This window comes from Varanus komodoensis, unplaced genomic scaffold, assembly GCF_004798865.1.
Source record: "Varanus komodoensis strain SLA01 unplaced genomic scaffold, ASM479886v1 scaffold27, whole genome shotgun sequence".
NCBI classification, from domain to species: Eukaryota; Metazoa; Chordata; class Lepidosauria; order Squamata; family Varanidae; genus Varanus; species Varanus komodoensis.
Window position 1 is genome coordinate 12,442,756 of NW_025335701.1, and position 15,963 is coordinate 12,458,718.

At 52.6% G+C, this 15,963-nt stretch overlaps 2 protein-coding genes across 3 annotated transcripts; one reads left to right on the plus strand and one right to left on the minus strand.

The window, feature by feature from the left end:
- The first annotated feature begins 664 nt into the window (after positions 1–664).
- On the plus strand, positions 665–9,215 carry KIAA0895L (KIAA0895 like). Its single transcript, XM_044433973.1, has 7 exons — positions 665–757; positions 4,394–5,025; positions 5,505–5,648; positions 6,259–6,391; positions 7,363–7,668; positions 8,328–8,425; positions 9,051–9,215. Exons 2-7 carry the CDS (start codon positions 4,453–4,455, stop codon positions 9,213–9,215), a joined length of 1,419 nt encoding a protein of 472 aa, XP_044289908.1. The 5' UTR covers positions 665–757; positions 4,394–4,452.
- A 2,190-nt stretch (positions 9,216–11,405) lies between these two features.
- On the minus strand, positions 11,406–15,909 carry CIAO2B (cytosolic iron-sulfur assembly component 2B). Of its 2 annotated transcripts, none has more exons than XM_044433976.1 (5): positions 15,764–15,909; positions 15,110–15,189; positions 14,262–14,387; positions 13,137–13,182; positions 11,406–11,770 (listed from the first exon to the last, which is right to left on the minus strand). In XM_044433976.1, exons 1-5 carry the CDS (start codon positions 15,903–15,905, stop codon positions 11,673–11,675), a joined length of 492 nt encoding a protein of 163 aa, XP_044289911.1. In that variant the 5' UTR covers positions 15,906–15,909; the 3' UTR covers positions 11,406–11,672. The 2 variants fall into 2 exon arrangements, with proteins under 2 accessions (XP_044289911.1, XP_044289912.1); XM_044433977.1 differs by lacking the exon at positions 11,406–11,770 and adding an exon at positions 12,206–12,954.
- Positions 15,910–15,963: the final 54 nt, after the last annotated feature.

A 15,963-nucleotide genomic window follows, 5' to 3' on the forward strand; every position in this document is an offset into this window, starting at 1 on the left:
AGCAACGTGCTGCTCAAATGGTTTCTTTGCTTCTCTGAGTGTCTGCTTGCATATCCCTTGTGGTCCTTTCTGTCTTTTTCATTGGACAAGACTTCCATTTTGGAAAGAAGCCTTCTTCTCCCTAGCAGCTTCCTTGACTCTCTGTGTCGATGGTGCTGGTTCCCTCCTCTTTTGAAGTCAAAGGCAACCGCGTTCCTTCCACCTAACAGTTTATTAAATCTGACAGCCCTGTGGCTGTCACTGTTTCCTATAGGTTCAACAATATTTACATCCCATCCGATGTCTTGGGCAACTCTCCCCACTCCATTTAGTCCAGGATTGCTTCCCCTCTGATTGTTCCCTGATCAATTGAGCCGGGGACAGTATTTGGAACATAGAGACGTTTAACTGCGCCGCCAGAACTGGAAGAGAGATTATCCAGTCGCCGCATTGTTCCCTCACCGCCTTTGCTGGAGTCGCAGATTTCATTTCCCCGCTCGAGATCGCCTGATCATTCTGCACCTGCCCGGGGGGCGGGGGTAGAAGCCGGAAAGGGGCAAAGAGCCCCTGGGAGGGGCGCCGCGCAGGGGCAGAGCCAGAGCCAGAGCCAGAGCCGGGCGGACCTCGCTCCCTCGCCAGGCGCTCTGGGCGACGTGCCGGGCGCCGTGCGCGCATCCGCCCTGCGTGACCAGCGAAGGACAAGGGGCCGCGGCGGAAGGAGGGCGCACCGGGACTGCTCTGCCCGCCAGTTCCCACAGCGGGATCGTCGCGGAGGTCGGTAGGAATCCGCGGCCCCGTTACAGGCGCGGCGCCCCTTCCTCGCCCGCGGCGTCCTCCAGTGGCTGCGGCCGCGGCCGCGGCGCCGGACCGAGCGGCCACGACAGAGGCAGGGCCTCTCCGGGCCGGGGGCGCGCCCGGCTGCCCCCCGCGCCGGCCCCCCGCAGACGCCCCGCAGGCTCGGCGCGAGGGGCCAGCGAGGCCGCGCCCGGTCCATCGCCGCCGTGCGGGGGCGGGGGGCGGGGGGCTTGGCGCTTCGCGGCCGGGAGCGCTTTCGCGAGCCTCCGCTGGGCATGCGCGGGGCGCGGAGCCCTCCCGGCCGAGGCGCGGCCGCCGCGCAGGTGAGCGGCGGCGGCGAGGGGTCCGCGGCGGGGGCGCCGCCCCACTCCCCCGGCGGGCAGGGAGGCGCGCATCCCGCGGAGGGCACCGCGGGATCCCGCGCGCCGCGCCGAGGCTCTCCGGAGGGACGCGCCGGGTCGCTCGGCCGAGGGCAGGCGACGCGACGGCCCGGCCAGGCCAGGCCCCCCACGGAGGGAACGGCCTGGGGGCTCCGGGGGCGCGCCCCTTCCTCGCTCCCCGCCGGCCCCCACGCCAGCCCGCGAGGTGAGGCCGGGAGGCTGCGGGTTCCTTGGCGCGGTCGCGGCGGCCCGGAGAAGCGGCCTCAGCGTGCCGAGGGGCGTCCGGCTCCCGCCTGCCCAGGCGCTCGCATCCTCGGGAAGCTTGGACTGGGCGCCGTTGGGAGGCGGGCGGTTTCCGGGGAGGCCGCGGCCCGCCGGGGTGCGAGTGTCCAGACAGGAGCGTCGGATGGCGGCTTAGCACCAGCCCGAAGCGCGGAGCTCCCGAGAGGCGCGGGCGCGTCCCAAGAATTCTTGCGGCCCCGCGCTACCGGGCGGCGGGTTGCCTCGGTGCCCAGGAGCGCTTCGGGCCGACCCTTGCCGATGGTGGCCCATCTGGAGGGGTGCCCCGTGACGCTGGATTGCTGGACTCGAGGGCAAACTTTGCGGAGCCGTCCAGAAATCTGGCCTTGCATAGCGCCAGGCGCCAGGGGCTCCGGGGTTATCACCCCATCTCGCACCAAGTCCTCTGGCTGCTGTTTCACTTCCCTGGGCAATTTAGGGCTAGTGTTGACTTTTAAAGACTTAAATCTGGGCCCCCATGCAGGCGCCAGGCACCTCCTTTCTCTTCCCATCTCTAGTTGCATTGGGCAGAATGCCGCTTCAACATTTTACCATTCTCCCTGGCCGCTGATGTATTTTATTGTGACTGTGTTTTTAGGCTTGGATATGATGCTTTACATTGTTCTAACTTTGCTTGATTTATATAATTTGTAGAAGTATTGCCCTGCTAGTCCATTGCAGCAAAACCAAGAAAGACTCTTGGGGCACCTTAAAGATTAAGAGATTTTTTCTGCCTAGATTCTCAGATGCATGGAGTCTTAGGTAAAAAAAGTAGAGGTTTTCCCATGACATTAAATCCAGTCATGGCTGACTCTTGGGGTGGTGCTTATCTCTGTTTCCTAGAGGAGGGAGCCAGTGTTTGTCGGCAGGCAGTTTCTGTGGTCATGTGGCCAGCATGAGGTGCATGGAACGCTGTTACCTTCCCACCAAAGTGGTACCTTTTTATCTACTTGCATTTGTTTGCTTTTCGAACGGCAAGGTTGGCAAGAGCTGGGACAGAGCAACAGGAGCTCACCCCGTTGTGTGGATTCGAACTGTTGACCTTTCGATCAAGCAGCTCAGCAGGTTAAACCACTGAGCCACCTGCAGCCCCTCATGGAACCTTAACCACAGGCAAATATTGATTGATTTGTACTATCTTCATAGTTCTATGCTTATTAAAATAAGCACTTTGCATATAAATGCTAAAGAGATCAGTTTTTCACAAAATAAATAGGCAGAATAGTGGCTGCACACTTTGCCATACATCTCAGCTCTTGCAAGGACCAGAGACACATGCTCTGTTGTAAAAAATGAAACTTGGGAATTGGCATTAGGGTGCATGCCGCCTGCATGATTGGAATCATGGGTGTTGCCCTGCCTTACCTTTGACATTGGGTTGAGGTTTCCGAAATGTCTTTGAGGGTTGCCTTTCCCATCTGGGAAACTATTCCACCTGAATCCACTCTGCTGCAACGGAGATATGGGGTCCAAAAGACACCCCCCCACCCCACCCTGCTCATCATAAGGCCCCTTTTCATTTAGAGGAGAGAGGGAGACTTGCTGTGTTGAATCTTGCCTTTTTGCCTGGCTCAAAGGAAAACTGCTTCTGCCTCTTTCTCTGAGCCTCTTCCATTCTTTAAGGCAGCTGTCAGTGTCGCTTCACAGGGGAGCTGGGCACCTTGTGCCTTCACCCTTCCTGTCTCACACTTTTGTGTCTTCTGATAGGGGCTTTTTAGAGCCCTCTGAAGCATCTTGCCTGAAACTGGTCTCTGCATCTGGCACTGGCACTCAGGAGTTTCTGCTGTTCTCCCCACTTCTCTCCTCCTGCTGCTGCCCATTATGATGACACGGGCCTTGCCTCTCTGGCACAGACCAAAAGCCCCTCAGTTTCCAGCAGCAGTGGCCAGCAAGGCCCTTTGGGAGACCCAGAACCACATGGAGCATGAAGGAGGCCTGGATTGTCCTGCCTGCTTGCCCAGGGAGGATCCGAGGTTGGCTGCTCCTGTATGGGTGCTGGCTGTGGATGAGCCAGCCCAGTGCTGCCACTAGGAATTTCTCCTCCCAAAGGTGCCTCTGATCTGCCTGGATCTGATCTGGAGCCAGCGGGGTGTGGAGGGAGTGCTTTCACCCCTTCTTCTCCCCTGACATCTGAGATAGGTGTATCATTCACTTTTACCATTTTCTGTGAGCTGTGATGGAAAGCATTTATTTTCAAAAGTAGGCACCTAAAACTATCTAAAATGAACCTATTGCCTCTCTATTTGTGGACTCCATCTGGGTGCCATAGCTAATGTTTCTGTTATGTTGATAATGTAATGTTGTTTCGGAAGATCTTACTTGCCTTTGGAAAGCCCCTGAAGCCACACCAGGCTGTGCCATCGGACTGTGTAAACCAACAAGTGGGCGTGTGCAGAAAGTCTGGCTTCACTTGCAGTCAATTTGGAAGGCAAGCATCGCGGGGGCACAAGGCCTCCCGTGCCGCCCAGGGCAGCATCTCCCATTTGGAAAGAGGGCAGCAGTGGGAGATGTGTCTCTGCTAGGGCTCTGCAGCTCCCAGCCACAGTGGGCATGCAGGGCAAGGATGAACAGAGAGCCTGATCTTGCGCAGGCTGCTTTGTGCAGGGAGTACAGTCGCTGGGGAGGCTAAGGGCACTGGCTGTTGCCAGCACTGGCAGGCTTCTGTTCTCAGGAGTTCAGAGTAGTTCTGTCCTTTTCCGTGAGATGGGCTTGTGCCAACAGTTGGTGACTGGTCCAGAGTCACCAGGTGTGGTCCTTGGACTCCCCCAGCCGGGGTCTGAGGTTGCGGCCGCACAGCATTGAGCCATTCAGTGCAGGGGGAAGGCCACCTGTCCCTTTCGGAGAAGAACTGCTTCCACCCTGTCCTGTACTTTCTAGGGGTGGGGGAGGCCATGGCGATGCTTCTGCAATTTCCCTCCCAGCCGGTTGTCTGAGGGACACTTTCTCATTTGTGCCTGCAGAGTCAAGAAGTCCTGCAGCAGCCTGGATGGAGCCTGTCTGAGGGGTGCTCCAGAGCAAGATGGTGCTGGACTCAGGGCCACAGTCTTATCAGCGGCCTCCGTGTCCTGGGGTCTTTGGTGCAGAGCTGCAACAGAGGGGAGGTGGGAAGGCAGAGGGCTTCCCTCCATATGACAGGCTGCAGCTTTGCCCCTTCCTGTCTCCTCCTCCCCCCCTGGACTCGGACTCGGCCAGCCCTGGGGCAAGGGCCCAGCCCTCCTCCAAGCCCAAGGACGCTGGAAGCTTGGGGACCAGGACACCCTTGGGCCTCTGCCCTGCCTTCCAGAGGCCCTGCAACTGGATGCGGCGAAGTGAGAGCATCTGCTCCGTGAATCGGAGGGACCGGGACAGGGGCCAGCTCCGCACTGCTGCCTCCCTGCCTCATCTTGCCAAAGCCATGGGGGAGCAGGAGGTCAGAAACAGGACAAAAAGCCCTTGCTTACTGGTGGCCCTGAGGCCAGTGAATATCGAGGAGGAAAAAGTCCGGTTCTTCCAGTCCTCATATACCTACAACCCACAGTTTGAATATGGGGAGACTGTACCTGAAACTGTGTTGGAAAAATACAAGGAGGCCTCAGGCCAGTTCATTGTGCAGGTAACATTCCCTGCTCACCTGTCTGTTTTGTGTGCTCTGCCTGGGAACAGGGGCTTCCCTCTGCCGCTGCTTTCCCGCTCACTGTAGTGAAGGGGGACTCTGTGTCTGCTGCCTGCCAAGGGGCGGAAAAATGCAACCAGAGCAGGAAGTTGCAGGTGGTCTGGCAAGTGCGGGATGGAGTTCTTGCTTCTAGTGCACACTGGGATTTGCATTTGGCATAACAGTTCATATATTGGCTACTTGGGACATGTGTTCAATACACTTGTCTACAGATTGCCTTCCTGGGCTCAGATGCACACCCTCATCACCTCGGTTCTGCCTCTCCGTGGCCCCGCTAGCAGTTGCCAGACTGTCTCCAGGGTTCTTGTGCATGCGGAGTGCGAGACAGCACAATGTTCCCACTGCTTCATGTGCTGGGAAGAGCCATGAAATGGGAACGGATGGGCACTGAGGTGGGGTCTGCCATGTGTGTGTTGCAGGCTGTTGGGATAATTAAGGCTGTCCTGGATAAATACGGCACCTACGAGAGCTTTGAGGCCTCCAACGGTGGGAAGCTGCTCAGCAAGTGCCAGATCTGGTCTATCATCCGGAAGTACATGCAGAAGGAAGGCTGCTCTGGAGAGGTGAGCATGGAGCTGGCCGCTGAGCTATCCCAGAAGTGTACACAAAAGCCCTTGCAATGTTTTGAGATGGTGAAGCTGGAAGTCAGAGAGCAGCACTTGCTTAGGCTTCATTCCTTATGGGAGGAGGCATGCTGCGGTTGGGCAGGCTAAGGGAATCGGAGTCCAGCTTGGGGTGGGGCAGGTCTCGTCCCTTCTCGTTCTGCCAGCATTTCTGCCATGGGCCGGCAGCAGAAATCCCCATGGAAAGGCAGGTGTGGGGCTGCTCTGCTCCCTGGCGCTGTGTGGACCTGCAGGGACCGTCCACGACAGGGCAAGTCAATGGCAAAGGAGCACACGCAGCCTGCCCTTGCCTGAGCAGCAGTGGCACAAGCCTCTCCTTAAATGAGTTCAGTACTGGAGGTTCAACATCGATACGTTCTTGGCTGGGAGCCTTTCTGGGTAGACTGTGTCCCAGATTTTGATGCTGTGTCCTGAAAAGGTTCATTGCCCATCTCGAGTTGAAATGGGGGCAAAGAGCAGTGCCCAAGGCCTGTACGGGAAGACCCTCCCAAGAGTGTGATGTGGTTTAGATGGGTAGTGTCAGTGGAGCCCTTTGCTCTGTCTTTGCCAGGTGGTGGTTCGACTCTCCGAGGATCTGCTTTCCCAAGCGGTGATGATGGTGGAAAACAGCCGCCCAACTCTAGCCATCAACCTGTCTGGAGCTCGTCAGAACTGGCTGGAGGGCATGTTGCGCCATGAAATAGGTCAGGGGCACCCCCTGGCAGACAACTTTGGCACCAAGCTGTCTCCCATAAAATGAGCATGCATCGGGGGTGGGCTGAGGGCTGGAGAATGAAAGATCTGCTCAATTGTGCTGAGTCACCCAACTGCAGAGTGCACACTGAACTGCAACTCTGCGCATGCTCATAGATCTTGGCTGTAGAAAGTCCCAGGAGCCAAGGAATGGCCTGAGCAGTTTGACTGATACGCAGAACAAAGAGCTTCAGCTGCTTTTCCTTAGCCCATTGCCAGCTCTGTTCCCCTGGCTGGGGGCACAAGGATGCTCTGGGCTGCCGAGTCTGTCCTGCAGGAAGCTGCCTTATTTCCCTGACACTGCCCCTTAGGATAAGGTCTTTCAGGGAACAGAGAGACCTATGTGGGTGCAGCAGTCTCTGTCTCTGCTGGAAATGTCTCAGCTCTGCTCTCCAGACTGTGAGGCGTCCTCTGGGTGAGACAAAGGTCCCTGTAAGAGGGGCTGTTTGCCTCTGCAGGAGGCGGGCCTAGTATGGGGCGGGGCGGGGCGGGGGCTCTTCCTGTCCCTTCTGCGCCACGGAGGTGGGTCCGGAAGCACAGAGGCTGGCATGGGGGACTGAACGCTGTGACCACCGTGCAGTCTCTGCCTTGCCTCGGCGGCCAAGGGCAATGCGACATCTTCCCTTGGAGCAGTGCTGTCAGGCTGCCACCGCAAGAGAGGGACACTTTCAGAACATGCTGATTGGATCCACACAGCAGGGCCATAGGCTTTATCCAGTTTAATGACCACTTGAATAGGAGAGTTGATCTTTGATTCTTTTCACGCCTTCAGGTGTTTTTTTTTATTCATTTTTAAGGCTAATCCAATATATTCTTGGATTAGCCTTAAAGCCTCCCACAAAATCATGCAACTTTTACTTTTTGTACGTAAAATCCAGTCGAGAAAAGGACATGTTGGATCAGAGCATCTTCTCTTTCCCAGGCACCCACTATATCCGTGGGGTCAATGATGCCCGCCAGCCCTGGCACAGCATGGAGGGCCGCAGACAGTATGGCCTAAAGCCTGCAAACCCCACAGAGGAAGGCCTGGCGAGTCTGCACAGTGTCCTCTTCCGCAAGCAGCCCTTCCTGTGGAGGGCGGCGCTTCTCTATTACACCGTCTACCAGGCCAGCCGCATGTCCTTCTGCGACCTCTTCCACGACCTGGCGCGCTACGTTCACGACGCAGGCGTGCGGTGGGAGTACTGTGTCCGAGCCAAACGGGGCCAGGCAGATACTTCATGGCCAGGTATCAGGGGCCTTTGGTGGGTGCTGTCCAAGCTACAGTGAAGGTAGACTGGGGAGCATCTGAGAGACACGGGAACGGGTGTGCTGGCACTTTCTTTTTCCTGGGGGATGTTTCAGCTTTCTAGCCCTCATGACTCAGAAGCTGACCATTTGAAAGTGGCTTCCCAAAGCCCCTTCATTCTTTAGGAGCTGGATGCCATGACGCCTTTTGTCCCTCCGTACAACAGGGGAGGCCTGGGGGCTCACTGAGGCCACATGCCTACTGTGCAGTGGAGTGCCTTTTTGGCTTCAGGGCTTGTATCCACTCTCTGGGTTAGGAAGCTGCAAGAACCCTGATTATCATAGGTGGGGTCCTTTGGGGCAGTTGTAATGCATGAGGGGTTAGCCCTCCCCTCCATCAGGGACCACCCTGAACCCCCATCTCCTCGCCCACATATCCAAGGCTGCTTTCCCTGCCTCATAGAAGCGGCTGGAATGTTTCCATGTCAGTTGTGGGCAGTGGGATGATGTTCTGAGCACAGAGCCCCAGCTCCGAAACGAGCGCTGCTTCCTGACATCAGCGGTGGGACTCCAGAAGAACCTGAGGCTGCCTCGGGGCCATGGGATCACTCTGCCTGCATTCCGTTTGTATCAGACATGTCTGTTTCTCTTCCCTTTCAGGGTGTTTCAGTAAAGATCAAGTGTACCTGGAAGGAATTCTCCGGATCCTGAGACATCGGCAAACCATTGACTTCCAGATGCTGGTTGCACTGGGGAAGGTAACACTTCACTTCCACCTGGGACAGACTCTTCTGTCTGTTGGCACATGTGGTCTTCCAGCAGCCTGTGGCTTTTGCGGCTGCTTTTGCTTTGATCCTGGTACGGCAACTAAGCTGAGGCCAGGTGAATGGGACCCAGAAACTATTTTGGGTTTATGCCTCTTTTCTGGAGAGGAGGAGCTGTGAGAAGAAAATGGTGAGCCATTTATGCCCCTCGGAGGAAAGGTGGGGCACACATCTAAGAAATTAAGGAACTTCCCCCAGTGGCCCTGTAAAAGCGCCTGCCTTGTGCTTCGTGCCTCAGGGCAACCTCACAAGGCAGGTGCCATGTCGCTCCTTTTCCATGGCAAAGAGCCAGTCTGGGAGCTAAAGTGGGGGCAAAAGGCCTGTGGGTGGGGTGGGACAGTTAAGCTCCCCTTCCCCACCTGCTTTTATCCAGATAACAAGCAGATGGTAAGGTCCTGGTGACTAATTTCCCACTCTGCGCCCAGCTTGTGCCTTGTGTTGGTCTGAGTCCAGGGAAGGCCTCTCATGTGGACTGGTGCTCGAGTCCAGCGTTGCAAGCAAGCAAGCAAAAGCCTGTTCAAGAGGTGGTAACTAAATGTGCAGCTCCTCTTTTTATCAGGTCTCCTATGAAGATGTGGACCACCTTAAGAAACACGGGATGCTTGAAAAGGCCCGAATCCCACACTTCATGCAGGACCTGGGACGGTACATGCAGCAGCTTGATCACATTGTCACCACCAACTGTCTCAGTGATGAGGAACTGCAGCAGCTGCTGCCTGCCTGAGCAAGCCAGGGGCCCGGGGGAGGGGCAGGGGCTCCTCTGGCCTTCGTGGACTGCAGAGCCATGCATCCCAAGGGAAGGTTGTCCAGCCAGCCTCCTGAAACACTGGGGTGGCACGTGGCTTCCTATTTGTTATTCATTGGCGACTCTGGTGGGGACGACGGGGCCCAGAGCGAGATCCCCGTAGCTTCTTGTCGAAGACTTCCATTCGGGTCGTCTATTCTTGAGCCAGTTGCTAAGAGATGTGTGGAATGTGGAGTGTTTAGGGTATGTTTTGTTTTAACCGTGGTAGCCCCATCACCAAAGGTAAGGGGTGCTGACCATGTATTTGCGGACTCCATACTGGGTGGCCAGTTCAACCGGCTGAGAATTCCTGCATGGCCTGAAATGGCAGAGAATAAGAAGTGGTGCTTCAGTTCCAGGTTTTGGCAGTCCTGGACTAAAAGTTGCTCCACTTATAGAAAACAAGAAGACATTTCCAAGTGCCCCGTAACCGTAATTCAGCCAGGCTCCTAAAGCGAAGGAGAACCTGGCTCATTCTGTTTGAGAGAGGACTGCCTAGGCACTGAAAGTGTGCTGGGGCTCTGGCTTCCCAGCACTCAACAGGAACAAGAACAGCCGCCTCTTGCTGAATTCGGTTGCTCAGATGAAAGGCAGCTTGAGGGGAAGGTTGGAAGTGGCTTTTAGCATGACAGGCTGAGAGTTCAGTTCTGGTCCTGAAAACAAATTGTGGGGTGAAGTATGTACATCTTAATTCTGTGTTGTGCCCTTCTTCCCATTTTGCATTGGGGATCTTGGGGTTCTGGTGAAAGCTAAGTGGGTACTTTGGGAATTCTTTTAAGCACTGCAATCCTTACTACAGAGCCCAACCACTGTCCCCAGTTAGAAGCAGGAGACCCCCGTCCTTTGAAGAACTGACGTTTCTGATTCACATTGGCTGTTGTTTGCGGTCTGCATGTGCAGCATGACAAGAATGCACTGTGTGAGCGTAGGCTGTGCAGTTACAGCTAAGCTGGTCTGTGCCCAAAGTCCTTGGAGCTGGTACTCAGAGATCAGTAGGCAAGCAGCAGGGGACAAAGGATGGGAGCTGCTATTGCCCAGGTGTAGAAGAGAACATCACTGACCTAAGGCATGAGCCTGGAGTGAAGCTTAGCATTTCTCCAGCAGGAAAGAAAGATGCAGGGAGAGCAACCCTTAGCAGGTGCAACCCAGAAATGGTGAGACAGAAACTGTTGCTCTTGAAGCAAGTAAGGAGCAGTCAGCTGCTGGAGTCAGTCAGTCAGTCTTTTTTCTCAGCCTACCCCTGCTTGTCATTAGGATTATGGGAAAAATGGAACCTCTTTCCTTAGCTCAGCTGCTGTGTTGGGGAAGGGAAAATATGTGGCTTGCTGCTTAGACAGCTGCCAGTATCAAAATAGTTTCTTCACCTGCTGCAGTAGAACAGGGGTGAGGAAAAAGAGCTTCCCATGTCCTGGATTTCAACTCCCAATATTCTTGACCCTTGGCCTTTCTGGCACAGCTTCTGGGAACCAAGGCTGACCTGGAGATCCACCTCCCACCTTCCCCTCCTCCATCTCTTGGCCAGGCAGTGTGGCCACCCCACTGGATGTGATGCCAACTTATCTTTGAGAGTGGCAGCAATGTCCCATTTGCACTTCTTTGGTGTAAAAAAAGGATTTTGAGCCCTTCAATAAAGACTTCTCCTCTGCTTTTGTTGTGTGTATGGGGAGCAGGGAGGCTGGCAGGAATTTTATGCACAGCTTAGATCCCTGCTTAGGGATCCTTGGCAGACTTCCCTTATCTGGCTGCCCCTGCAGTGCCTTCCAGCTGTAGGCTAAAAAGGCAGCCTTACTGGCTTGCATCAGTACAAACTGGGGACTTCATGTGCCATTCTGAAAAACAGCCTGAAATGTGCTGCCTTTGCACAGGTTTGGAAGCATGAACCTGCAGATTTACAGCTGCTCCTAAACTAAAGCCACCCTTCTGTGCTGTAATCTGGATGACAAATTCTGTGCAGACTGAAACCAATCCAGAAATTATATTCTTGTCAGAAATCAGATGAGAGGCAGTTGCGTCTCTGGTGCACACAGGTGAAATTAGATTTTACTCTAATTTGTTAAACCTTCAAAATGGCAGGGTTTTTTTTTTTTCATTCAAAGCCGAGAATGATGCTTTGCCAGTGAGACATGCAGCTGAACTAGGTGCATCCAATTTTTATTTATGAAAGATTCATGTTGATTTACAGCCCTCCAATTTCATGACAAGCATGTTCTCTTCCAAACCAAACAGTTCTTAAATTCATATTCATGTTTACTTCCAGAGAGAGAAGTGATGCATTTAAGCCAGCTTGAAATAGTGGTGAATATTGCCTCTATTTGGGATATTTTGCTTAGTCACATGTACATGCACCTTCCACATTTTATAAAGAAGCAGAGCTAAACTTCCACATACTCTGCCCTGTCAAGACCGTCCAGCCAAGCACTGGTTTACCACTTCCAACAAGTGGGTGTTCTCCAAGGCAGCTGCCACTCTCTCTTTGTCAGCGAGTTGCTTGTTGACTGCAGAAGAGAATCCCAAGAAAGTTTAGAGGAGACACCCATGTGGCAGGAAGTATGAGTCCAATGTCCACCCTCCCATTCAAGGGATATTTAAAACTCTTCTAGCATAGAGGCATTTTTTTGGAAACCTCCAGGACTGCATCATTCCCATCCTAGGCAACTTCTTTTATTGCAAATACACTGAAAAAGTGGCTAGCAGCACTAAAGGCCCTGCCCCATCTGCCTTCATGCTATATACATAGTCTGAAAGAACAAGAAGCAACTGCTCCAGTTTGCAGAAAGCGCTTTGCCTGAAAGCAATGCTCCTGCCCCACACATACAAGTATGTAACACCATGAATCCTGGTGGCTGCTGTGCTCCATGCTGGTTCTGTCTCCAAAACACCAGAATGACCCCTTAGAGAAAACACTGACTATGCCCTCTGTGCAGTGGCAGTACTTGTGTTCATGACACTTCCAGGTTGCTTTAATGGCAGCTATGAGCAGACGAATGGAAGACTCAAGTTTGCGCAATTTCATTTAGCAGGTATATTAGCAAGTGGCTAATCATAGAAAAAACATGCTACTTCACATGGAAAATGGCTTATTTTCTCCATTGGAAATCCCCAAACCAAAGGTCTAGTAGCAAGCAGCAGTCTCATATACCAAAACCTTAGTATTTTGTCTTGAACGACACTTTCCACCTATTTAGCTAGAAAAAGATTAAGCTAATCAGCCTGTAATTTTCTGAATCTCTTTTGAAAAATCAGTGTTACACTGGCTGTTTTTCAGTCCTTTGGTACAGATGTTGATTTTTACTTAGTTGAAGCTGAGGATGAAGGTACCTGGGTTCAAATTCCCATTAACTAAGTAACTGGGTGGACTTTGGGCCAGTCTGCCTCTTACACTGTCCTTCCTCACAAGCTTGTATGGAGGATAATCTGGGTTTTATCAACCCCCTGCATGCTGTCCTTAACTACTTAAAGGAAAGGCTAGATAAAAACATCATAATTAGATTTGCATCGTGAAATAAGCTGGCAGGTCTCATCACACACCAGCAAAGAAAAACCCTCAAAACATGAATCTGTCCTCTGGACATTTGTGCTGCTATTGCTCCAGCATCCTCAGAAGGTGAGTGACTCCCTCTAGCCTTTTTTCAGCATCAAAGTTACAAAAGAGGCCTTCTGGTGTGGTTTGCCAAAAGCTCTGAAAGACATTCAAAACCCGCTGTTTTTGCCTATATTCAGTGGCTGATTGAGGAAGATGATTAGAGCTGGAAGACTTCTTTCAGCCCATTTCAGCCCTGCTCACATTTCCAGGAATGAAAAGCAACACATAACTATATGGAATTTATAGTCGGGTGTATTGCATGGAGAACTAAAGTTTACCTGCATGCTCTGAGGCATGAGTCCCAGCTGTTATGTGGACATCCACCTGGAAGGGAGAGAAGATGACCAACTCATATGGGTAACCAAATAATCTCACCCCTCTGGAGTCAGAACAATCAGAGTAATAGTTTTTCTTTTTGGTAGGCGTGTCATGAGTGGAGCCGGCGGTCAGACTAGATGGCCCGGGAGACCCCTTCTGGCTCTCTCTGTTTCTATTCATAAATTGCATTCTCTCAGTTTGACATTCCAGAAGACTGATTCTCACCCTGCAATCACATGTTCTCACATTGCTCAAAGAAAACAAGGCATTCCCCTTTGTTCAATATGCTTGGACTACGTATGTGCAAATACAAACATGCATTACTGTGACATCACTGTTGCAGTTCCTTCTTTGCTGATGGGATAAACTGTGTGCCGTGGCATATTTGAATTTTGCATCTGGTCCTAAAGATTGGCAGGCAATTAATACGCAGATGGTGGGGACTGCGTTGTACCCACATTCCCAACTTAGGAGCCCCAAAGAACAGCTGGAAGCAGTGATTGCTAGAGGAAAGCGCCAACTCCCCTCCTGCCCAATGATTATAATAGCACAGGTGTTACAATAGCTTGATTTGCTAATTTTTCTGGTCCTATTGGTGAGCGAGTACACAATTATAATATTAAAAATCCAACTTAAAAGGAGAAAACAGGACCAGGGGGTGAGCAGCAGCTTTGCTTTGAGGACGTGAGAAGGGGTAGCCAGGCTCTTTGCTTGCAGCCTTCTCCTAGGTAACTTGACCCTTCTGGCATGTGTGTTTGCTTTAATTTCTAGCCATCTCCCCTTCATCTCCTCCTATCAAATTTTGAGCAGTTTGCAATGTTTAAAATGTTGAGCCAACATTTTAAGTCTTGCTTGCTTCAGGTTTCAGTCCTGGTGGACTTACCTCTGAGAAGACATGACATTTCATTTCTATACTGCTCAATAGCCAAGTTTATTATGCATCTTACTCCATGGCTAGTCCTAGGCTGCTCCTGTGTGCCCCACTTCCATCCTTGCCATGGGGGTGGGCATTGCAGGATTACTGTACAGCCAATAAGCAAGCAAGTTTGCTTGATTCCTCCTGTACTTTGATCATCTGCACTTACTTTAAACCTTTCTGGGAGAGATCTGATCAGCTTCACTTTGATTGACAGGCCAATTAGTGTTGCCATGCTGCAGTGAGGAATTGTGGGAGTGAACTCCACCGACACAGTACTTTCAGCATCATTCACCTGTGAAGCACATCCCCACCACCAAAGAAACATTTATTAAAGAGCATCCAGCATTTAGAGATTTAGCCAGGTCTAATATAGTACTAAGTGGAGAAAGATGTAACAGATCTGTTCATTTTTATCTTACAAACTCTAGACTTGAATAGGGATTTCCTAAAACTAGCTGACTCCTCACTTTGAAGGCAACCCTCTGTAGTTCAAGAGTATCAGCTTTGGCAGTTCAGATCTGAGCAAAGAGCCATCAGGTGAAGTATAATGTTGCCAGTCACATTGGGTTGGGGAAAGGAGAAGAGAAGGGCACATAACACCCATCACAGGGCATAATGGCAGAAGTTTTGTGAGTCAGCTTTTTTCCATGAAGGCCTGTGGATCTATAGGAAAAGTCAACAGCCTTGGAAGGCACAATGTTATGTGCATCCAGAGCCAACAGTCAAGGGAGTTTGCAGCCCTGCAAATCTCTTCTCTCTCTACAGAAAAGGAATGGCCAGGGACAGATTGCAGAGTAAGCAGACAGTATGGACAGGAAGACAGCACTGAGGCCTATGTGCAATTAGACCACAGATTCCCCCTATCACCAAAACAGTCTGTTTTCTCTGAAGCAGCTTTTCCCCCAAAGGCATTGCTGCTTTCTGCCAACTTTGCCAATTGGCATGCCAGTTCTCCACTTTGGGCTGCTGGCAGAAGAAAGCAGCACATTCTATTCCAGAGATTAACTTGCTTACCTTGACACGAACTTGTTCCACAACGTTAAGTTCTTCCAAAGTTAAGGGATGTTCAGGGTCATTGATTGACCGAATGAGATGTAGGAAGTCAAGGAAAGCAGCAAAGCAGTAGGTCTTGGGGGCGGGAGGGCATCCTTCATTTACCAAGGAGGTCCTTATACCGATCTTTCCCAACTTGTTGGCCCCCAGATGTTTTTGGACTTCAACTCCCATCAGCTACAACCAGCATGGGCAGTGGTCAGGAATGATGGGAGTTGCAGCCTCGAATATTTGGAGGGCCTACCAGAGCAAGAAAGGCTGTCCTATGTGAAAAACGAACTGGCCGAACTGCCCCAAAAGTAATAAAATTAGCAAATAGGCCAGTCTTTGGAGAGAAGCCAAAGGCATCACCTTGAGTAAGCCTCTCTTCCCACTGCTGAACATAGGTCACTCTTCCTTTATCAGAGAACCCGCAGTCCAGCGAGAGATGGCAAGCGGGCTGTCTGAGGTTTTCACTAAAGAGCCCACTGGTTCCCGTTTTGTGGCTTTAATGCAAGTTTCCACTTTGTAAATGCATGCATTCTGCATGAACTTTAAAGACCATGCGAACACGTCGGTGTTTTAGGCTGTTAATGATCAAAGCCTAATCAATAATATACGCCGCCGGCCGGATATCAAAAACCTCGCGGTCGTCGAAGGCGTCGGGCAGCTCGTCGTCCTCCTCGCGCGCCGTGACGGGCCGCTCGCCCTGGCGCCGGTACACGAGCGGGTTCGCGTTCTCCAGCGCGGCGGCGGCGGCGGCGGCCGGGCCCACCATGGCGGCGGCGGCGGCGACGCGCTCCGCAGGCCCGTGCGGCCCCGGCCGGCCACTCCTC

Bases quoted from the DNA above. Each gene is read 5' to 3' on its own strand.
- KIAA0895L (XM_044433973.1), top strand. From the start codon at position 4,453: ATGGTGCTGGACTCAGGGCCACAGTCTTATCAGCGGCCTCCGTGTCCT. The intron at 6,392-7,362 runs GTCAGGGGCACC...TCTCTTTCCCAG, and splicing joins CATGTTGCGCCATGAAATAG to GCACCCACTATATCCGTGGG. The intron at 7,669-8,327 runs GTATCAGGGGCC...CTTCCCTTTCAG, and splicing joins GGCAGATACTTCATGGCCAG to GGTGTTTCAGTAAAGATCAA.
- CIAO2B (XM_044433976.1), bottom strand. From the start codon at position 15,905: ATGGTGGGCCCGGCCGCCGCCGCCGCCGCCGCGCTGGAGAACGCGAAC. The intron at 13,183-14,261 runs GTAAGTGCAGAT...TCTCCCTTCCAG, and splicing joins CTCTCCCAGAAAGGTTTAAA to GTGGATGTCCACATAACAGC. The intron at 11,771-13,136 runs GTAAACTTTAGT...TCTCTTCTGCAG, and splicing joins TCATGCCTCAGAGCATGCAG to TCAACAAGCAACTCGCTGAC.